This window comes from Macrobrachium rosenbergii, chromosome 43 (genome assembly GCF_040412425.1).
Source record: "Macrobrachium rosenbergii isolate ZJJX-2024 chromosome 43, ASM4041242v1, whole genome shotgun sequence".
In the NCBI taxonomy this organism is placed as follows: domain Eukaryota; kingdom Metazoa; phylum Arthropoda; class Malacostraca; order Decapoda; family Palaemonidae; genus Macrobrachium; species Macrobrachium rosenbergii.
In genome coordinates, this window is record NC_089783.1 from 24,996,521 (window position 1) to 25,020,370 (window position 23,850).

General features: G+C 37.0%; 1 protein-coding gene across 10 annotated transcripts in view; it reads left to right on the forward strand.

Annotated features, from left to right (window-relative positions):
- The window catches only part of LOC136828667 (ATP-binding cassette sub-family C member 5-like), a 323,720-nt gene that overhangs the window by 176,503 nt on the left and 123,367 nt on the right, over nucleotides 1-23,850 (forward strand). For 3 of the 10 annotated variants that reach the window (XM_067086729.1, XM_067086727.1, XM_067086730.1), the window contains exon 12: nucleotides 4,519-4,629. The exons of 6 other annotated variants lie outside the window; for them this stretch is intronic. In XM_067086729.1, the coding sequence (XP_066942830.1) occupies nucleotides 4,519-4,629 (111 nt within the window). Of the gene's footprint in view, nucleotides 1-4,518; nucleotides 4,630-4,824; nucleotides 4,933-23,850 lie in introns of all 10 variants that reach the window. One more of the 10 variants, XM_067086735.1, reaches the window with a different exon arrangement.

The following is a 23,850-nucleotide window of genomic DNA, read 5'->3' on the forward strand; positions in this document are numbered from 1 at the left end:
TGTCTGCATGGCTGTCAAGAGTCAGCAAGGTCAGCAACTAGTCTGTACAGTCATCTGTGAGTCTGCACAATGATCTGCAAGTTCACTCAGTTGCTTGCTAGGCCACAGGGTTGTCAGCGAGCCTGCATGGCCCACAGCCCCCTTTTTCTCTTCGAATAGAGAACGAAGTTCAAGACAGAGATGAACCAGACAGTCTTGTTGTCCATTCTCCAGGGCGATTGGATGGAGACCTTGGATATGCTGGATATTTCCTTCCATGTCCACGTCCAGACTTCGGAGAGTATCTCAGGTCCGTCTTACGAGACAGGATCTTCCAGTTCGGGGATCTAGGCTTTGGCCTCTATAGCACAAGTCTTCTCTTGAGTCCTCGCTCCTCTTACATTTGACTTAATTTTCTGGCCATGAACATCAGCTTTTCCTCAACGACTGACTTCTTTGATTCCCTTCGAAAGAAAAATGCTCGGACAGGGAAACACAACCGGGCACCTTCGTTTTTTCCCAAAACCCCAGTTTTAAGTCCGACCTGTATTGGTGGCTGTCCAAACTAACTTTCGGTAGGGAAGTTCCTTCATCCTCTGAGACCAGACTTAGACTTCTCAACACCTTGATCTAGGGTGGGGAGCCCGTTTGGAGAACCGGAAAGTTTCTGGGGCATGTCCCCAGAAGAACGGAGCCTTCACATCTATGTCAGAGAGCTGAAAGCGATTCACTTAGGGCTTCAGTGCTTCTCAACCCTAGTTCACTCCTAGACTGTGGTAATCCATTTAGACTAAACCACAGTCCTAACATTTATTACGTTAGCAAGGAGACACTTTCTTCATTTTCTCTCCACCAAACAGCAAGAGAACTTCTACTGTGGACAATCAAAATCGAGTTTTCTAGTCTCTCAGTTTATTCAGGCCACCTGATAAGTTCTGGTGGACGAACTGAGCTGTCAGAAGCTTGTTCTTACCACCGAGTGGACCTTGAATCCTCTAGTCTGTCAGGGTCTGTGGAATCTATGGGGCAGGCCAACTTTGGACCTGTTTGCTACATTAATGAACCTTTGTTTTTCTCTCCTTTGTTCTCCAGCCCCAGACCCTCTAGCATGAGCAGCAGACTCCATGCTGCAAGTTTGGTCTAATTTGGACCCCTGTGTCTTTCCGCCCTTCAACATAGTCAAGGAAGTGCTGAACAAGTTTGAGGCTCATCGCAACGTTAAGATGACCCTCATAGCCCCATTCTGACCCATGAAATAATGATTTCCGAAGCTGCCACGGTTGTTGGCGGACTCTCCAAGACTGCCCCAATCCATGTCTACTCAGTCAACGTCACATCAAGAGATACCACTAAGGGTGGCTCGCTCTTGTCTGGATGGGCCTCAGACTGCCTGGAAGCTTGTCATAACAAAGGGGTTTTTCTAGAATAAGTGAGCAATTTTGAGTAGCTGGTGCCTCAGACTCCTTTTGAGACATATGTGACCCAAATTGTAGATTGCCTCATTTATCTGAGGAGATCTAGAATCTCTCGTATTCCTCCATTAAGGGGTGTCGAGCTATGGTTAATTCAGTTTTTAAGCAACTTTATCAAGTCCTTTGACTAGTCCAAACAAGGAAGAAAATCCAGTCTCCTGGAACCTGGACATAGTGTTGAAGTGACTATGCTCCTCTTCTCGGAAAAGACCTTACCCAGAAGGCTATCTTCCTGGTGACTTTGGCTTCTGCTAAAACATTTTAGTGAGATCCAAGCCATCATTCTAGAGAGGTTTTTTTCACAAGGAGACACGGTTTGCTTGTTTGCCCTTGGATTTTAGCCAAGGACAAGAGCCTATCCAAGACCTGGATCCGTTCTTTCTCTTAAGAACTTAACAGACATCCTGGGCTCTGAGTAAAAATAGAGAGCCCTCTGTCCAGTTGGAGTTTTCAGGTATTACCTGAGCAGGACTGGAAGAACAGAGGGCAATCCATAACCTATAGGTTCTGGCAAGGACCCATTTCGACCTCTGACTAAGAATGCATTGTCCTTCATCCTAAATGGACTTTATTTCTGAGACCTCTCTCAGATTCAGGAGAGCATTGTGCCTATTTTAAGTGAAAGCTAAGGATGTCAGAGCAGCTTCTACCTCATTAGCTTGTAGGCATAACATGCCCCTTACTTCCATTCTGCAGTCGACCTACTTGAAATGTAATCGATCTTCGCTTCTCACTATTTTTAATGAAAGTTAAAAGTGCTCAAATTTTGCAGTATTTTTAACCATTATTAGTAACTAGCATGGTATCGCAGGAGGAAGCATAGGATTTTCTCCTTGTATCTCTTTACCTTGTTGTAAGGAGTCGGTTTTTGTTGAGCCAGCAGGTACAATGTGCCTGGAGCACCCACCACTCTCAGTGGAGGGGTTGTGGCTTTATAGGCAGTCCCCAGTTTACAACAGGTCCAGCTTACGACGTTCCGAGGTTATGACGCTTTTCAAATATACTCATCAGAAATTATTTCCCGGTTTACGACGGATGTTCTGGGGTTATGACGCTTGTGACACTGATCCGATGGAAGAAGTATGGCTCCAAAATTGGAGAATAATCAAAATTTGGATTTTTTTTTTTTTTTCATGAAAAACTCAATAGAAATGCAGTTTACATTTTCAATGAACCAAAAGCATTAAAAGTAATGTTTTCTTTAGGTTTTTGACAATTTTCGACGATTTTTCGGTTTATGACGATTTTCGGTTTACGATGTGGCATAAGAACGGAACCCCCGTCGTAAACCGGGGACTGCCTGTATTTCAGTGTAAGTGACAGTATGTCTGGTTGTTTTTTTATTTTGGTACTGTGCCCAGGGCAAGGGCACCTGTTGTTGCTTTGCTAGCCATCAGAATACTCTTCGCTGCAAAGCTCCCACTTAAGTAGAGGCGCTACATGACTGTACCGCCACGCCACTACAGGTTAAGATGAGCACCAACCAGAGGCAGTATGAAATGACTTAATGTTTTGGAGTAGAATATGTCCATGTATCCCACCTCCTCTCAATATAGTATCCAGCTATGTAATTACTTGGGAAGTTACTTATATAAAAATGCTATTTTTATAATAAAATTGTTTTATATATACTGTACTTACCAAGTAATTACAGAATCAGAGCCCACCCTCCTCCCCTCTGATGGACATAAGGCACAAACAGAATGGGGTTGTCTGCTAAGTCGTTCCTGGTATTCCCATTAGTGGGCAGGACTAGTCACCTACACTAAAACAATTGAAGCGCTACCGTGAATTTTGAATTTAAGCTGCTGGGCGAGTTAGAAACTATAGCTATGTAATTACAGTACTTGGTAAGTGTATACAAAACTTAATTTTATAAAAGTAGCATAATTTTACATACCCAAAGGGGAAGACCCAAAAGCTGTCCATTAAATTGTGACACTGTACCTATTCAACCTAAGCAGGAGGACTGCTAGATGACAATGTAGAACTTAAGCATTTACCAACCAAGCTCCCTTAAAGGTAATATTCACAAATTATCATTACTTGTAACTGTTCACCTGGAAGCACTCTTATCTTTAGTTTAATACATTGTTCACAGTAACTGATACTGTATCAGTAAATTACAGGCAGTCCCCGGTTATCGGCAGACTCAGTTATTGGCAATCTGGTTTTATGGTGCTTGTCTAGCGATGAAAATTGGCAATTTTCAGTGCATAAAATCGCTGATTTCTGCTTATCAGCACTGATAATTTGGTATTGGTACTGATACATACCTAACAGAGACACTGATAACTGAAAATCTGTGATTTTCGGCGCTTTTTGGCGCCGAAAAAGCTGCTGAAAATCGCTGATTTTTGGTTATCACCACGCTGTCAGAACAGAACCCCCGCTGATAACGTGGGACTGCCTGTGCTGAAATTAGGACGGAATTTTTAATTTATTGTGATTCACCAAATTCTAAGAAATAATTGAAAGATTTCTTGAAAACCACTATGTAATCATAGATATATGTACTATCCTTTATACATTTATTGTCACTGAGAGGTATAGAACAGTGTGATGACACATTTTGTCAGTATTCATGAGAAGGAAGTTGTGACCCTTTCAGCCTAAGCATTGTTTGCTCTTGCTCTAACCAACTTGCTTATTATACTTCAAATGTTTAAATCTAGATAAGCCTATATGTCCAAAAACCTTGGAGTAGTTGATTTTAAATGATTAAGTTTTATTCTTTGATAAGAGAGGTATCCTAATGGCTGTCATTAGTCTAAGGCTTTCAGAATTCATTTTTATGACTCGTGGTAGAATAATTCATAACACAGTGACTTATGGTTGTATGATGGAGTGTACCATATGGTTCTCCTATTGCTCATGTCAAGTTAAAGATATTCTATTGAAATCTCTCTCTCTCTCTCTCTCTCTCTCTCTCTCTCTCTCTCTCTCTCTCTGTGAATTTTGTAAGTGCAATACAATATTATTTTTCCCTTGGAAAGTAAAGTTCAATAGGTGTCTTTGAAGACAATGAAAAGTTTCAAATTTTAAATATGTAACCTTTCTCTTCTAGGGAATGTCGGTGGTATCAGTTCTCTTAGGGCTTGTCCGTTCATCATTCAATATGATCAGGTTTTCAATCAGAGCCATTGTTGAGGGTATTGATTCTGTCAGAAGGATTGAGGTGAATCTCCATAACAAAAAAGCATGCAGTATTCAAGTTGACTTTATTATTGAAACATTTAATAGTACCACTAGACTATTCTACTTAGATTATTTCAGTACTGTTTCTTTAACCATAAGCTTGTGCTTTGAATGGCTATCTTGAATTAAGGTTCAAAGATTAATTCTTAGAAATAGCTGTATGGTTTCCTTTTAGGCTTATAGCCTGATGAGTTACATGGTTCGGGTGCGTGGAATGCTTCATTATGTACCCTACTCTATTCTGGCAGTTATGGAAGGAGGTATTGCCCTAATTCGGTTTCAGGTGTGTTAGCTTTTTATGCTACTTTTAATCCTTTACTAAGCTGTTTGTTGGCTCTTCAAAGTAGTTTGTATTGCCATTAACCAACAAGTATATACTACTAAAACTAGCTCCTAAGATTTTCATGTACCTTGGGCAATAGAGGTTTGGGTTGCATTAATTTTTAAGAACAGATTTTGATTCTGTAGTTTGTTCTGAAATACATATCTTCATTTTGCATTACATTTAAGAATGAAACTTTGCATATGAAAGCACTCAATAATGCATTTTGTTCAGTATTGTATTTAAATATATTCATATTAGCGCCATTTTAATTTTGCTTTAAAAATTCTGATTTTTTATTTGTTGTTACTTGACAGATATGTATATTGTGTTGCAGGTATTTTCATGTTGTGAGGTTGTTGGAGCAGCACATGATATTATGTAAAGCGTTTAAATGTTTGTGTACATGAAGTAAAATATGCCAGAGTATGCAAGAGGAACTCCAGAAAAAAGGCCTTTTAAAAATGTTTCACTACAGACACATTACTTATACTATACCTCAGTTTTGTGATCAACCATATCTGAAGCATTTGTTTTCTAACACACAAAAAAAAGCATAAGCTCACAGGGAGCTCTTTGCATGCACCAACGAATCTCTGAGTCCCTGGTAGTTAACTACCTCACTTATTGTGTGGTGAACTGTTTACAGCTTGCAGAGATCTCCCAGATTTTGCTCAGTTTTCTCTTAGGATTGTCTTTGCTGTGTATGCAATCATCAGTTTGCCAATTTTTATTCTATCTTTCCTTTTATCTCCTTTATTGTACAATATTTGCATTTAGCAGCAGTGATTGAAAATCCTTTATTTTAGGTATTTCCCATCTTTGCTAGATAGGGATTTTGCAGCTCTGTTGGAGGGTGGTTATGTTATGTAACCACAGCTCGAAACTGGAGTGGTATTAGTTCCTTATAATCAAGGTTATGCAAAAGTGAATTTCTTGCTAAACTGGGCTAATGAATATATAGTTAAAATCACTGATTTGTAATTGTATATTTATAGTTCTTCTTTCAGGCTTTTAGATGAAAGAAATTCATTGATTCTTGAACAAAAGAAAGTTGTGTAGTTGCTGTTGATGTGTAATATGTAATGGAAGTCAGGGTTACAATGGCTGTGTCCGTTCTGAACAGATAGACTTTTTTGATGTTACTGTATTATAGTATTCATAAAAACTATTACCTTAGTCTTCATTGTTTTAGGTATGATTAATCTAGAGATGATTAATAGTGTGTTCTGTGTACAGGAGGATGTGCATAGGGTAAGTATAAATACAGACACCACCCTACTTATGAACGAGTTATGTTCCGGATGGGCATTTGTAATGTGAATTGTTTGTAAGTTGGTTACTATACTGTTCATGACTACTTAAGTACAGTATGATATAAAGTCACTACAGTACTGTATGTTTTTTCATCCCAATGCACAATTCACTTACAGGTACATACAGTACAGTACTGTACTGTATGTACAGAATAGGCATACAAAACAAAATTTGAACTTGCAGTTAGCAAAGGGGAGCACTCTGAGCACAATTTTAATTTACGATCCCATTGGTTTGTGTCTGAATGTTTGTAAGTAGGGTGGTGTTTGTTTTGTAAATACCCTATACTTATTGTATTACACCAGTTTATACAAGGAATTTGTGTATGCAAATTTTTAGATATGAAGTGGGTTCTGGAACCAATCCCATGCATAATTTAAAGGGCAGCTGTACTTTTTTTCTGTGTTCGTGTAATATTCGTGCATTAGCTCTAAATGTTTAGTTTTCAGGATTCTGTTCAAAGTAGCATAACTTTTTCTTGTTTTCTAGCTTGGTATATATTTATTTATAAATGGCATTAGGGTTTAGTGTTTATTCATGTAATTTTATAATTGAAATTGGCCTTTAATATTATATTTTCTTCAAGTATTTGATTGGAGTTAGCTTTTTATATGCTTTACTCAATCATTACTTGGTTCTGCTCATCTCTCAACAACCATTTTCAGTTTGTTAATCACTGGTATTTTTGTTTGAGTATTTTTCTTGTGTTGATATGTATTTTTTACTTAATTTAATATTCATTTGTCTCTTTACTAACTCAGTGGGTACAAATTTGTAATTAGAATTAAGATTTGAATTTTAGGATGGGCATCAAGTGCTAAGAGTTTTGACTCTGCTCTGTATATTTTTTATTTCACAGTTTTTATTTTTCTATATATTTTGTAACTAATCCATGCAGTTTATGGTAAGCATCTGTGTTCTTAAATTGATGAGTATGCTGTTATGATAGCTGTATTTCCCATGTCAGCAGGAGTATGATAGAGTGTTAAAACTAAAAAATTAATTGGATCATTTAGTTGGAAATTTTATTAATCCATACCTTTCAGGTAAACTGCAGGTTTGAACATCTATTGTTTTTTGTTTCAGTTTTTCTTTGTCATTGGTCTGAGAGGACATTTAGCGAGTGCTGTCAACCTATTTGCATTGACATTTTTTATCATTTTTGGATTTTGGTTTGGCTTTGCTTGGTTTTTGCCACTGTTTAGGATGTCATCTAAAGAAGATAATTACAAAACTTATGAATCTCTAAGGTAAGAGGTGTATTACCCAACTTTACTCATTAGCTCATGATGGTCATGACTTTTGCATTAATTGTGGGAACAAGGATTGCATCTAATGATTGCTGCAATCAATGGTTGATTGGCCAGATGAGACAATGAATGATTATTTAAAGTAATAAGTGGTGGAGAGAAGCAGGTAAGAATAGGAAAAGACAGCTCCCCATATTATTCAGGATATGAGGTTTGGCAAGTTAGAAGCTGCTGTAGCTAGTCCTAGGGCTACATTTGAGAAGTTTATGGAGTTCACCATCTTGATGGTTTCCTCTGTTATGTATGTATTGTCGCCAGTACCCAATTATCGGCGCCGATAAGTGGAAATCGGCGATTTTTGGCGCTGAAAATTGCCAATTTTTGTCACTAGACAAGCGCCGTAAATCCAGATCGCCATTAACTGAGCCTGCCGTTAACCGGGGACTGCTTGTATTTAACTTTTCAGAAAAACCTGCCATATGTGGTTTGGTAGTAAAGTATATAATCTTGGGGCACTGAAGTTGTTAGTTTAAATATGTAATACATACAACTGAATGAATATGGTAGGGCAACTCTTGAAAGTTCTGTCTCCTGCCCAGTTCTCTCATTACCTCAAATCTTCAAGGGCTTCACTGGCAGCAAAAATTAAAATTCGCTCAGGGTCATCTAAGCCACTGTCAAATTGTAAAAAACATGGATCCATCATCAAAACAGGACCACTGTCGTGGTATAGAGAAGCCAACATTCATCTGAGTAATCAGTGGATGATTGGGTTCACCAGATCCCCAACATCTAACAATCCGATTGATATGTGAAACTCTTGGCACTTCAGCTAACTCACATGAAAACTCTCTCGGTTAAAGAAAATATCTGACCACAGTAACGATACTATACTTTAAAATAAGCCGAAAATATACAAATGAATGGGTGACCGCCACTTGACTTGGAATAATTATTTCATATCTCAGATAAGTAGTTTAGTTAAAAGCCTTCCATTACTAAATTGTCTGGTACCAAATTGTCCGATACCCAACTGTCCCAGTACTGAATTGCCTGGTGCCTAATTGTCCGGTACCGAACTGTCCGGACAGGCCTTGCAGAAGATCACGTACTCTTAGTGACCCCTATACAGGATCTTTTTATGGTTCTTCACATATCCCAACCCTCATTTGGTGACTTCTTTCTTGCAGGGTGCTCCGTTTATGTCTCAGAGTTGCTCTCATGGCACCGGACACTCAAGTTTGTTTTCTCAGCCTCCTTCCTTCCTTTCACCAGAATTTTCATCATGCCTTGATGCATCGTACAATGGTGCAAATTTCTGGTGCAGATTGTGAATGTAAGAGTTCCAATAGTGTTCTGTCTCATGGTCAGTGTTGGCATCATGTAAGGTGCAGGCACCACACTACTTTTCACTCTTCTTAGAAATCATGCTGCTAGTCTTGTTTGTTTCAAGAGGTTATATTGGGCACTTAACCTTAACATAGCCTAGCCTAAATAGTTCTAGCCTAACCTTACGAGACGTGCACTTCAATATCCTGGAACTTCTTGTCTCATGGCATCAACCAGAAGGTAGTCATCTACTCTTCAAGGGCCTAGGTTGGGTTGGGTACTTAACCTAACTTAGCCTAGTTAGGTTGATGCCATGAGACAAGAAGTTCCATCTAAGCTCAATAACAGCATGGTGAATACCATCCCAATTGGCCTGGAACTTCAATTACTCCTTTCTTGAAAAGCTAATATCAGGAACAACAGATCAATCTCCACATTACCCAAGGCAAACCATGACCAGGCGAGCCAATTGGCAAACCTACTCCAAAAAATATAATTCTTGTGAAACCTATGAATACAAGGCCAAGACAGTTGCCAGATTGGTGTGTGGGTTCATTTATGAACTGCTCACAACCAGAAATAGTGGGAAAGTCTAAAGCAGCAACTCTATGCTTATCAGCTTCATAGTCAAGACTCATCAACAGGTGTACAATACTAAACCATACTGTTAGAATTGTTAACACCAGCACTTTTTATCCCTGATAACCTAGATGATTTGTTGGGTGTCCTTGGAACTATTAAACTTTTCCCATGGCCATCAATAGGAAGTAGCTTCAAATATCCATTACCATATCACAATTACTCATGACAGTAGCACACTCAGCACAGCGGTCAACCAGATGCATTCCAGGATGATGGATGTATGACAGACAAGTTCTGCCTCTAGGGTCAGTGTTAGCAACAATTGGTCTTAACACCTTGACATTTTGGAGAATTTTTCAATCTAGGAAGATGGTCAATTAGTCCTTCAATCTCAGCACTCCAAAGCTGTTAAAATTCAGCTCTGTCTCTACGGCCCGTGGGCATAACAGCCATTGACCATGCCACATTGAAAATATCTCTTCTCATCTGATCAGTGAAGTTAGCAATGATTGATCTGGTCAGTACTTGGATAGATAGCCTCCTGGAGCACCAGATTCTGTTGATGTCTAGGAGATGTCTCGTATCCATGGTTAGAAAAGTTGGGGCTAGTCAGTACTGGGATAAGTGGCCCCCTAGAAACTTTAGATGCTGTTGGCACCTAGGAGACATCTTTCACGTCCATGATCCAAGTCTTGGGCTTACAGCTTCCTGTTTTTCTGCCTGATTCGTCGGGAGGTCAACAGCGCCTCCAAACTAAGTTCCAACAGCTTGTTTTTGGTTCCTACTCAGTCAAAAAGTGGTGTCTAGGAGCTCCATTTCTTTTGACGTGATGTAGTTACACTCCCCCTGTGAGGAGTGGGAGATGTAAGCAGTACCTGCTGCTGCTGCAGTTACCACTTGATCCACAACCCAAGTGGGAAAGAATGTTATGTGGATCTTAAAACAGTTTCAGGAGTCTCAGGGTCCAAATAGACACTCCTTTGATAGCAACAGCACCAAGGTAGTGCCATGGTTACACTATCCTCCTCCCGAGGTTTTTCATTCTTCGAAACATTGACCAGGGCGGCAGGCTCCTATACTTCCTTTCTTGGAACTTAAGCACAGTTCTTTTTAGACTTTCAAGAGTCTCAAGATCCAAAGATAGACACCCCTCGTTGTGATAGCAACGACACCCTGGTAGTGCCATAGCCAACAAAAGGTTGTAGTGTCCTTTCTTCTACCCTGTAGTAGTGCAGGTACACGAGTAGACAGTAGAACATTCAGTACAGTGGCCAGTCAGATACATCCCAAGCAAGTTTGATGTAATTACAACAATTCATTCGTTGGAGTTAGGAGATAAGGACAGTTGATCTTGGCACCTTGGCTTCTGGAAATTTGTTCAACTTCTGAAGAAGCTTGACCATAGTCCTTCTTTTCTTGACTTACTGAAGATGATGCTATTCTGTTCTGTCTCCTAACACCATTGAACAAAGCAAGACATCTTTGGCATCCATTTACATCTGGAAGCTTACGCCTTTTGCCATTCTACATGTTTCGAAGGTGATCAGTGAGGTTGATCATTCTACTTCTATGTTCCTGTGGTTCCAATGACAATATGGCATCTATGTTGCCTCCATAAAGACTAGACTGTCAGCCCAGTGCCAATGAATCATTTATTAGCTTTGAGTAGGCCAAGAAACGGTGTCCAGATTGTCATTTCTCCGACTAGTGAAATGATCAAATGAGTGTACCTGCAACTTCCTGGTGGACATCAGTGTGTTTCAGGCCAGGGACATCGGTCTGTCCATCGCATTCAGGAAGAACCTGTCATTTGAGCACTAGGATGCAATGTAATCATGCAGATCACATTTATCTCCTGTTACCTTGGGACGTTGCACATACGTCCTTGGACTCCCTTTCCTTGGATCCTGTGGTGAATGCTCAACAAGTCATGTAGTTCACCCAGCTCTGGAGGGAGAGGTGGTTGCATCTCACTTAAGGTGTGCAGCAGCAAGGAGGTGTGTGTGGGACTGGCCTCCTCCCTTTCTCCTGTCTTCCTTCTTTCACTGGACAGAAAAACAGTGAATGAGTCATTACCTACTGGATGGGCATACATGCAGGTGATCTAGATGACTGAGTATCCTACCTATAATCTAGCTCCATTTGATTAGTAGATGCAAATCCTTCGTTCTCTCTAGCAAGGGGAGAGAGGGACTGACTATGAGCAAACCAGTTAGTTATTCTTAGCTTTATAGTCTCTGACAATGTGGGTTCATCCAAACCTTTTAGATTTAAGGATATTACATTTCTTTAATTTGAAATGCCCGGAAGTCTGACGATTGAACAACTCTCTTGTTCAATAAATCAGAGGTATGGTTTCCTTCCTTTGCTCTTTCATGACCAGCAAGAGAGTACCCAGGTGAGCTGAACTACCAGTCAGTTCAGAGATTTACTCAGAATCCTCCCTCCAAAAGTAAGTCTCCCATATGTAAAGACCAAGGGTTTGTATTTGTGTAGGAACAAATGACAAATTTTTAAAGTAATTTGTATTTTTCCTAACATACAAACCTGGGTCTTTACATAAAGGGCCCACCTCTTACCACCCCACATTCTCCTACCTGGGCCAAAAAGTAAACTGCATAGAATTGAATGCGCACTGACTTGGGCAGTGCTTCTGCCCCTACCATCGGTAGCTATTACCATAACCACCTTGCAAAAGTTTAACAGCTGGATTTCCAGCTTGCTGAAAGTTAATCCCATATGTAAAGACCTCAGGTTTGTATGTTAGGAAAAATACAAATTACTTTAAAAATTCTTCAATTTGGATGTATGGATGTATGATTGAGAGCCACAGAGGTTCCAGGCAATCAATGAAATGCTGAATGTCTGTATGGTATACTACAGCTGTCTGTTTGTGATACCCAGGTTGGTAGGAGGGTGGAGTTCCATTATCCATCGCAAGTCACTGATTCAGATCCTCCAGCAGACCACTTTCAGGTTGGAGTTGGTAGCTTCAATCTAACACTCCACTTGGAAAGGGCTCGGAGGACCTTTGAAACTCCTACTTTCATATCTCCACTCTTGCATCTAAGCTTTGTTTCGAAAAATGTTGTCTCCCAGTTCAGGTTTCTTGCTTTGGACTGGTCACAGCCCCTCAAGTTTTCACACTGGCAATGACCCTGCAAACTGTCACCAGGGTGCTAGCACCAGTAGAACCTTGGATATGCATCAGTAATACAAGGCTCAAAAGTAAGTTGAATGACTGGCATGTGATAGCATTGTCTTCAGAAGAACATTGCTGGCATCTTCAACAGCTTGTTCATTATGCAATTACTTGGGACTTCTGTTAAATTTGAACAAGTCCGTGTTAGAACTGACTCTGAGAGCGACATATCTGTGCATGGAAAAAGTCACCTTGAACCCAGTGTTTTTACAACAGAGGGAGGGTGGAAAGGTTGTTGTAGATGCAGAAGTCCCTCCAAAGACAGGATCCTCTTCAGTGTTTGGCAGTCATTGGTAGGGCATCTTATCTCAAAAAAAGAAGAAAAAAAATTGTCCCTTGTAGCCAGTTGAGAATTATTTTTCTAGCTTCAGCTAAACTGGATATTCTCCCAGTGAAGGTTTCACATGATATTAAAATGTCCATGATGACAGGATACCCTGAATCTCAAGCAGTTTATTTCAGGATTTCTATCAACTACATCCATCCTTCCTTAGTTGTTATTTGAGCCTTAGTATAAGCAATGGGTTTGTAGTGAACCAAATCCAATTTTTAATAAGGAAAGAATTTTTTCCTACAGAGCCACTTTTCTACCCTGCATTTTCTGCACAGCTAATTTTCCACATCACATGAAATGAGGTAATTAACTATTGGGGAATTGAATCTGCTGGTGCATGCCTAGAGATACCTGTCAGCAACTGCTTTTCTTTGTTTTTTAAACTAAAGACAGATGTATATGGAATTTGTGATCCATGAAATTGGGCTAAAGTATAAGTATGGGTTTATATTAAAAAAAATTGTCTCTAAGAATTAGATTTTTCCAGAATTTTATTTTAGTGTTTGCCATGAGAAGATGGATAGATCTTTACCATAAATAATATGAATTTTATTTTTATCACTATTACAATTATCAGATTGCTTCTTTTCTCTTACTTTAATTTGTTCTTATACTATTGATTACATTTTTGTTTGTGTGTTTCATACATTAATCAAAGAAGTAGTTCTTCTGTACCTGTTCTAACAAGTTGTGGATCACTTAAGATATTGCAGACTCCTGGGACCTTAGGTATGGGAGAATAATTAGCAATCTGCATGTTTGTGAATCCGTCATTGATTGTACTTAAAGCTGAAAACTTGAATTTTCTTACAGTTTTCTATGACTGTAGATCCTTTTTGAATTCAAAACGAGAATGTGGAATAAAAAGGCTTCTTGAAAGGTAAATCAGATTTGAGAAAAAATATTAACATCAGCTTTTCAGTTCTAAAGCATTGAGTTTTTTGCATAAGTATTGGTCAACTTTGTAAGGGAAAAAATTTCTTTCCAAATATGTATGTGGACAATAATTTTTTGGTAGATTGTACTACAGGCAGTCCCCGGTTAACAGCAGTGGTTCCGTTCCCGGCCAAGTGCCGCTAACTGAAAATCACTGATAACCAAAAAATCACCAGTAAACTGCTTACCACGCCGTTAACCGGTTATAGGTACCAATAAACCGCTTACCGATGCCTATAAACTGCTTATTGGTGCCAAAAATCTGGTTAACCCTTAAACGCCTGTTGGACATAGCAAACGTCGACTAAAATTGTCTGTTGAATGCCGAGTGGATGTAGCAAACGTCGACTACAAAAAATTTCAACCTTCGGTCAACTTTGACTCGACCGAAATGGTCGAAAAACGCAATTGTAAGCTAAAACTCTTACATTCTAGTAATATTCAATCATGTACCTTCATTTTGCAACAAATTGGAAGTCTCTAGCACAATATTTCGATTTATGGTGAATTTTTGAAAAAACTTTTTTCTTACCCCCTCGCAGTAACTCGGCCGAAAATTTCAGAAATTCTTTCGTCATTTTGTCGTAATTTTTGCACTGTTCTATATTAGCCGTTACATAAAGTTTTATATATGAAAATGTGCGCAATTTCATGTACAATACAACAGAAAATAACTCATGGTTGTAGCTTTTATCAGTTTTGAAATATTTTCATATAAATCACGATAACTGCTAAAATTTCAACCTTCGGTCAAATTTGACTCGACCGAAATGGTAAAAAAACGCAATTGTAAGCTAAATCTCTTACATTTTAGTAATATTCAATCATTTACCTTCATTTTGCAACCAATTGGAAGTCTCTAGCACAATATTTCGATTTATGGTGAATTTTTGAAAAAAACTTTTTCCTTACGTCCGCGCCAGAAATTCTTTCGTCACGTTGTCGTAATGTTTGCACTGTTTTATATTAGTCATTACATAAAGTTTTATATATGGAAATGTGCGCAATTTCATGTAAAATACAACAGAAAATAACTCATGGTTGTAGCTTTTATCAGTTTTGAAATACTTTCATATAAATCACAATAACTGCCAAAATTTCAAGCTTCGGTCAACTTTAACTCGACCGAAATGGTAAAAAAACGCAATTATAAGCTAAAACTCTTACATTCTAGTAATATTCAATCATGTACCTTCATTTTGCAACAAACTGGAAGTCTCTAGCACAATATTTCGATTTATGGTGAATTTCTGAAAAAAAAAATTTTTTCCTTACGTCTGCGCCGCGTAACTCGGCCGAACATCTCAGAAATTCTTTCACGTTGTCGTAATGTTTGCATCGTTTTACATTAATCGTTACATAAACTTTTATATATGAAAATGTGTGCAATTTCATGTAGAATACAACAGAAATTAGCTCATGGTTGTAGCTTTTATCAGTTTTGAAATATTTTCACATAAATCACGATAACTGCCAAAATTTCAACCTTCAGTCAACTTTAACTCGACCGAAATGGTAAAAAAACGCAATTGTAAGCTAAAACTCTTACATTCTAGTAATATTCAATTGTTTACCTTCATTTTGCAATAAATTGGAAGTCTCTAGCACAATATTTCAATTTATGGTGAATTTTAAAAAAAAAACATTTTCCTTACGTCTGCGCGGTAACTCGGCCGAACATCTCAGAAATTCTTTCGTCTCGTTGTCGTAATATTTGCACATTTTATATTAGTCGATACATAAAGTTTTATATATGAAAATGTGCGCAATTTCATTTACAATACAACAAAAAATAACTCATGGTTGTAGCTTTTATCAGTTTTGAAATATTTTCATATAAATCACGATAAATAGAAAAAATTCAACTTTTGGTCAACTTTAACTCGACCGAAATGGTCGAAAACTGCAATTGTAAGCTAAAACACTTACAGTCTAGTAATATTCAATCAATTAGCTTCATTTTTCAACAAACGGGAAGTCTCTAGCACAATATTTCGATTTATGGTGAATTTTTGAAAAAAAAAAAAAAAAATTTTACGTCCGCACGCGTTACAATTCATGCATCATTTTGTGATAATATTTTCTCTGTGTTACTTTGATCGTTTTAAAATTTGTCATATACCAAAATCATTGCAATTTAGTGTACAATACAATAAAAAAAATTAAGTCATTAGCTTTAACCGTTTTGCTTACAGCCCGATTTGTATACAATTATATACGAGTTTTTTTTTTTCGCTGTCATATATTCCAATATTTATATATGATAATGATATTTTTTCATTTCTGATGGTTGCATACTAAACTTCAGGCAATGACAAAAAAATGAGCAAAAAATTAACTCTTAATCTTAAAAACTAAGCGTGCTGTGATTTTTGAAAAAAATTTTTCCGCTTCGGCGCTAACTCACTGAACGCCGCCGGCATACGGGAGACGTTTTTGTAAATAGGGCTTCTGCGTTAAAGGGTTAATGACATCACTAGCCAAGTGCTGTAACACCGAAACACTGTTAACCATGCCCCTGGTAAGCAGGGACTGCCTGTATAGCTGTAAATAACAAGTAGTAATTTCTATTGAGAACTTCTGAAACACCTCTAAGGTACATAATTGGTATGCCCTTTAGATAGTAAAGTAGTAAACTGAATATGACAAGATCAAAATTTGGTAACACTAGATTAACTCAGGCTTTTAATGAGTGGTGTCATCCACTCTTAGTAAAGACTTTGGTACCTCATAACTGTTAAACATTTCATGGTCAAATGTCCAAGTTGAGCAGATTGGGGAGAGAGACATACAGTATTTTAGTTGCATGGACAACATTGGTGATTGCACAGTTTCCAATAATTTGGAGCAATTTTTCCAGATGAAAATCTTTAATTTTTTAAAGACAAGTTTTGAATAAGACTTAACTTTAAGTAGACAAGTTTTAAGATAGGTTAATTTAATTTGAAATTTTTATTTTGTATCTTTGTACACTGTAAACTATTTACCTGCTTTGAGCTTTGTTATATTAGTATTTATTGCATCAGTGACATATGAATTTATGTTGACAGGAAACTTCCAGCAAATAATAATTCAACTCATTTTTGGTTTAGGATCTCTGCATTGTATCTATCCATGGACCCCATGACATTACCTTGAAACATTTTGGCTACTGTCATGAGTAATTGTGATATGGTAATGGATATTTGAAGCTACTTCCTATTGATGGCCATGGGAAAAGTTTGATAGTTCCAAGGACACCCAACAAATCATCTGGGTTATCAGGGATAAAAAGTGCTGGTGTTAACAATTCTAACAGTATGGTTTAGTATTGTACACCTGTTGGTGAGTCTTGACTATGAAGCTGATAAGCATAGAGTTGCTGCTTTAGACTTTCCCACTATTTCTGGTTGTGAGCAGTTCATAAATGAACCCACACACCAATCTGGCAACTGTCTTGGCCTTGTATTCATAGGTTTCACAAGAATTATATTTTTTGGAGTAGGTTTGCCAATTGGCTCGCCTGGTCATGGTTTGCCTTGGGTAATGTGGAGATTGATCTGTTGTTCCTGATATTAGCTTTTCAAGAAAGGAGTAATTGAAGTTCCAGGCCAATTGGGATGGTATTCACCATGCTGTTATTGAGCTTAGATGGAGTGATATTTATTGAAGTCTGAATATTAGGAAGTGTTCATGTTTCAGTTATTATCTTGGCACTGTTATCAGGAGGATATGTACTTTAGCAGATGCTACAGAACTAAAACTGACCATTTACTTAATTCACAATTTAACTGTAGATTAAGATTTTTAGAAACAGCCTCTATGGATAAGGTGTAAATGTTTATTCTGTCAGAGCAAGATATATAAGTTAGTACAAGCAGTCCCCAGTTTACGACGGGGCCGGCTCATGACATTCCGAGGCTACGACGCTTTTCAAATATACTCATTAGAAGTTATATCCCGGTTTACGACGCATGTTCCAGGTTTATGAAGGAGTCATACACCAATCCGGCGGAAGAAATGTGACTCCAAAACATCAGAATTATCAAAATTTAGGGTTTTTTTTTATTAAAAACTCAATAAAAATGCAGTTTACATCATTTTCAACACACCCAAAGCATTAAAAGTAAGGTTTTCTTAGGATTTTCTATGATTTTCAACGATTTTTCGGTTTACGAAGTGGTGTAGGAACGAAACCCCTGTCGTTAAAAGTATACCTTAGTTTAACCAGACCGCTGAGGTGATTAACAGCTCTTCTAGGGCTGGCCCAAAGGATTAGACTTATTTAACGTGGCTAAGAACCAATTGGTTACCTAGCAACGGGACTTACAGCTTATTGTGGAATCTGAACCACATTATACCGAGAAATGAATTTCCATCACCAGAAATAAATTCCTCTAATTCTTCATTAGCTGGCCGGAGACTCGAACCCTTGTCGTAAACCAGGGATTGCCTATACCGTGAAATTCTAAGTTGATCTATATAAAATATAGTACTATGAAATTTTAGGATCATAGTTATTACCTTAGCCCTAAAAGTGATGGGCCTAAAATATGGAAAGCAAAGAAGCCCTCTCTCCTAAAATGTTACCTGTAATGAAGGAAGTTGAATTAAGATGAATAAATTGAACAGAATGAAAATAAATTAGGCAGTTTCCCAGAAGGATGAGAATGACCCCATATAAGTAGAACTGAAAATAGCACCAAAGGCAGAATTTTGGAGCCCATAAAATAGCAATATTGAATAAGTTTTTACACATTAAATTTTGGAAACCACAAAAATGGTGAATTATTCAGAGGAGCTTAATGAATTCTTTGAAAAGATCTTGCAGTTATGCTAACAGGCAGTATATGAAACAAGAAGATTAAGAGGTACTTGGAATGTCATCTTTTTGAAGCTCAACATACAAACAGTTCAACATTACAAAATATATGGTAAGTGCTGTGTGATGACAGCAGCTGAAATCCCAAAAATTTCTGTATCCATTTTGAAGGAAAGGAAAACTATAATGAAGTGAAAATTTTGTGAATGATCACTGTATCTTTGCCAACTGGTTACATTTGGCATTCTTGTTTTTATCATTTATGTGCATGCCTTTGCATATTTCTAAGTGGTATGGCATCAGCCCTTTGCTGACTCTCCTTATTTTCTCCAGGTCTTCTTGCAACTTCTTTTGTCTGCATTGTTACTTGGTCAGCCTTAAGTCCAGGTTGTCAATATAGATAATAAAGAGCAAAGGACCAAGCACAGAATCAAAATAAATAATTTTGACATTTAGCCAATGAAAGAATGTTCCATTGATGACACCACTCTGCTTTCCATTACCTAGCCAATCTTCTGTCTAGTCTTTTACTTCATCTAAGATATGTAGACTCTTACTTCTGCTATCATCCTTTTATGTGGCACCATGACAAACACTGTCTGGAAATTTAGGTAGAGTAGGTCTGTTGCTTTACTTTTTCATGTCTTGGGAGAAGTCTAAAAGGTTAGGCATCAGTTTCCTTTATAAAATTATGCTGACTACTTAGCATTAGATTTGTTTGATTGTAAGTGTTGCAGCATGAAGCCATGTTGATAAGCTTGTTGATCCCAGTTTCAACCCAACACAGAATTCCTTTGCTCCAAGGATACTTAAAGAATTCATAGCAGTGATGAGCAATATCTTTTCAACTTTGATGGAATCCATTTGAATCTGGAAACTTGTTTTGGCCCAGCTATCCTATTTTAATTTTTACATTTTCTTCTTTACTTTCTATTTTGCACAATTATTAATTTTAATTTATTTTTTTTATATTATTGGGACAAAAGGAATTTCTGAGGTACACTGGCAGAATGGTAATTTGATAAATCCGCCATCTTTACTTTTATCTGCAGTCTAATCTTTGTCTTCCAATTGTGCCTTCATTTGTCTACCTTCCTGCATTCCTTTTTACATGAGCTATTTGTCTGTTGTGATGGCTGTGACTTTGGCAGTTTGCATCATTTTAGGCAGCCCTTGATGGTTCTAAGAATATATCCACTATAAACCTTAATGGCTGTTTGATCCCATTTGGTGTTATATTTCTTTGCTGGTTGTATGAGTCTTGAATTGGCTTAGAGTTTAGGTGAAAGTCATAATTTCCTCTGCATGTTTCCCTGCCTTATAGGTATTTTTTTTTTATCTCACTTGCAGCCTTCTAAAATGTGGATTTTGAAACTTTAGATTTGTAACTTTTTTCTCTTTTGAAAAGGATGCTTCTACTTCAAAGTGAATTATACTGTGGTGACTCTTGCATAATTTTATGGTAACTATTATGTTGGATATCATAATTTTCTTTAGGAAAAATACCAGATCTTAGGTATTATTTCCTCTTGTTGTTTTGTCAACTCTTTTCATTAGATAGCCAGTGCAATGTCTGTTAAAATGCTGAGGTAGTTTTTGAAGGGCAAGCTGTGCTTTCCAGTTTTGAAGTTCCCAGTGATAATGTATAACATATTTCAGATATTTGCATAAATTGCTTATAAGTTTTCATCTCTTTCCAAAGGTTGATGAGGAGATGTATATACAAGTTATATATAGGGCGTATCATCATTTTTATTTATCATGACTCCAGCATTTCACTGCATTCATATATGATATGAAACTGAGAACTTTAGTCCAAACTTTGAACTGTATATACAAATCTAAGGACAGACATAATGATAGTTCTTAGCATCCACTTAATAATTTTAATGTATATCATCCTTTAATTAAAAAAACTCAAGAATTGCTTGCTAGTCTTTCATTACTTGGGTGTGGAAAGTATTTGGAACATTGAAAGTGAGGTAGTAGGCAAGAAGCATTTAATTTTTGCAAATAGAAAAATATAAATGTGGTTCCATATTTTTGATGGAGTAACCATGGTAAATCTGTGGCTGGTATTCTTGGTGTAGAGAATGAAATTGTTACTTCGTCACATGTTCAAGATTTGTAGAATTCTCGGTCAAAATTTTGGATTTCATATTCATCTTTTAATATTTATAAGCGTTATCTATCCAACTTGACATAATCATTGTACTATTTTTATTTTCAACTATCACGTTTCATGCTTCCCATTTGCTGTTATTTGATTTTTTATTACAGTGATCATGGCTTTCTAAGCCCCAGTGCCTGAGCTTTGTCTGTAAACATTATACATATCTCCATCCATGATTAGCACAACTAAAGGTAGGAAAATTAAGTTATCAGGTCATGTCAGGTGGTCCATGGGCTGAATGGAGGATGACTAGCTTGTAGTTCTTGAGGACCTCTTGTAGAAACCCCAAATATGACTGCTTCAGCCATAAATTTGCATTTATGGAGCTACCATACCTAGAAACTCTCCTTCAAGTGCATAATTGGATGCAATTATTTTTTTTCTGGCAGCAGACTGGTATTAGTCCAAACCACTTCACTGTGTGTTTGACACTACTTTCTGTGCCTGAGGTCAGACTGTGTCATACTGTATTTGGAAATAGCAAAAGGCATTTTTGCTAAGCGGTTGTAATGTGATTTCAGTTGTTTTTGACTTAGGATAGTTATAGCAAAAGACTTATACTTTCATTTCGAATAAAAAAAATTGAACAGGTATTTGTATTGATCTCAATGTTACAGTTAGCTTTTAAAAGGTGAAAGTTTGAAGACATTACTTGTAATACATCATTTTAGCTGTGGTGGAACAGGTGCCCTATTTCTGTAGGAAAGAACTTTGGTTAAATTAAACTGTTGTTGGTACAGTCCGACCTCTTAACTCTGGCATTCCATGATCCAGGACCTCCCATGGTCTGGGATCTTTCTGCCATCAAATCATGATTGGTCATGGGAGCAGCACCACATATCGTTTCAGTTTTTGGATTTTTTCGGATTTCGGAACTGAAGCTTGCTCCATAAATATACAAGCACATTTTATTTCCAACGAAAGCATTCTGTGAAACTCAAAAATATACAGCATATCAAAATTATTTCTAAATATATAATTTCATCATATACATCATGTATAGTGCAAGCTGTAATATGAGTAGATTACACTAGGCTAAGCTTTCTATGCCTGTCTCTGTTTTGGTAAATACCATTGATAATGCATATTTTATGTGAGTGTTAACTAATCAAATAGGCCTAGAAACCAAAGTTCATTAGGTTAAATGTAAATTGTCGTACATTAACTCAGACTGACGATCCTTGTGACTTTTCTAAGAATTCGTCATTATTTCTTATAATTAACCACCACTTACTACAGCGTGCAAAACACTGGCATAAACAACAGCAAGTACTGATATAAACAGTCGAATTGAGAAACACCCGTTTGCCGATGTCAGTTACTGTAGCTAACACATTTATTAATGGTTGCATTACTGTCGTTGACTTGTTAAAAATTGGCTAATTTTCAGTGGTGACCTCCATAAATGAAAATATAAAAATTGGCTAATTTTCAGTGGTGACCTCCATAAATGAAAATAAAATACAGTTGTCCCCCGGTATTCGTGGGTGATACATAACACACCCACCTGTGAATACCAACCCCCCCCCCCCTAAAAATGCTTATAACTGCCTGTTTTAATAGTTCAGACACCAAATGTATGCCTTAAACTATCTTCCTGCACCAAATATACCATAAACTATCATATAAAACACTTTGATATCATTTCAAAGTCATTGTACAACATTACCCTTAAAAATATATGGCTTATAGCTAAGTGTGAAAACTACACAAGTTACCGCTATACAATCAGATACATCCATTTTTTCTCATACAGTATAGAAGCTGACCCATTTTCTTTTTTCAATAGATAGGGAGACATTGGTAATTCACAAGTTAAGTATGTACCTAAATATTTCATTATACATTGAAAAAAAAACATTTTATTGATATTTTGCTATGTTTACATTAATATTAATATTGGAAAATTAGTAAACCATTTTTTGATCAAAAAGATTTATTTAGTCAAGAAAATAACATGAAAATACAGTAATTAATGAATACGTCTTGACGAAAAAATCTGCGAATTACCGAATTATTCATTCCACAGAAATATCTGTGAATACTGAACCGTGAATAGGCGGGGATCGACTGTACAGTAATTCTTTATTTATCCTTGAAGCAATGGAGAGGAAAGTTTAAAGAAAGTATGCCGTGAAATTTATGGTTGTAGCAGTCATTTTAGAAACGAATAATGTGCATGCCACAAAATGTTTAGGAAGTGGCAAAAGGAACATATGTTACTGACTAAATCACAGCTTTACTTCATTTAATTTACTTCATTTATAAATTAATTAAGTTTCACTTTTAAACTGTGCTTCGATAATTTACATAAAAAATAAATCTCCAAAATGCATTTCATTTGGCAACTAATGGCTGTGATGATGTCGGTAAATTGTAATCAGCTGATGATTTTAAGAAAGTAAACATTAGCAGAATGCAAACAGCGTGTGAGTGCTGTGTTCCTAAATTATAATACAGTCGACCCCCACTAGATCACTGTTTAGCATTCGAGGCTGTAGTTATTAACAGGGTTTTCTGTGGAATGCATTTCCTAATATCTTCGCGGAAAGTTAACTAATTCATGGATTTTGTCATGGAGCAAAGTTCACTGATTACTGTATTTTCATTTTATTTTTGACTAAATACATTATAATGAAAAAATGATTTACTAATTTTTGAATATTAATATTGATTAAACACAGCAAAATATCTATAAAATCTTAAAGTATAAAATCCCTCAATATTGATCTATTTTCATCATTATATATATAAAAAAAAACTGTCCCAACATTTGTAATTGTTTTACCGATACAAACATAACTCAGTTCTCTCTCTCTCTCTCTCTCTCTCTCTCTCTCTCTCTCTCTCTCTCTCTCTCTCTCTCTCTCTCTCTCTGATGACATGCTGTTGGTTGGAAGTGTTGGAAATATCCAATCACACAGTTTGTAGCTCAGATGTTTTGTATACATACTG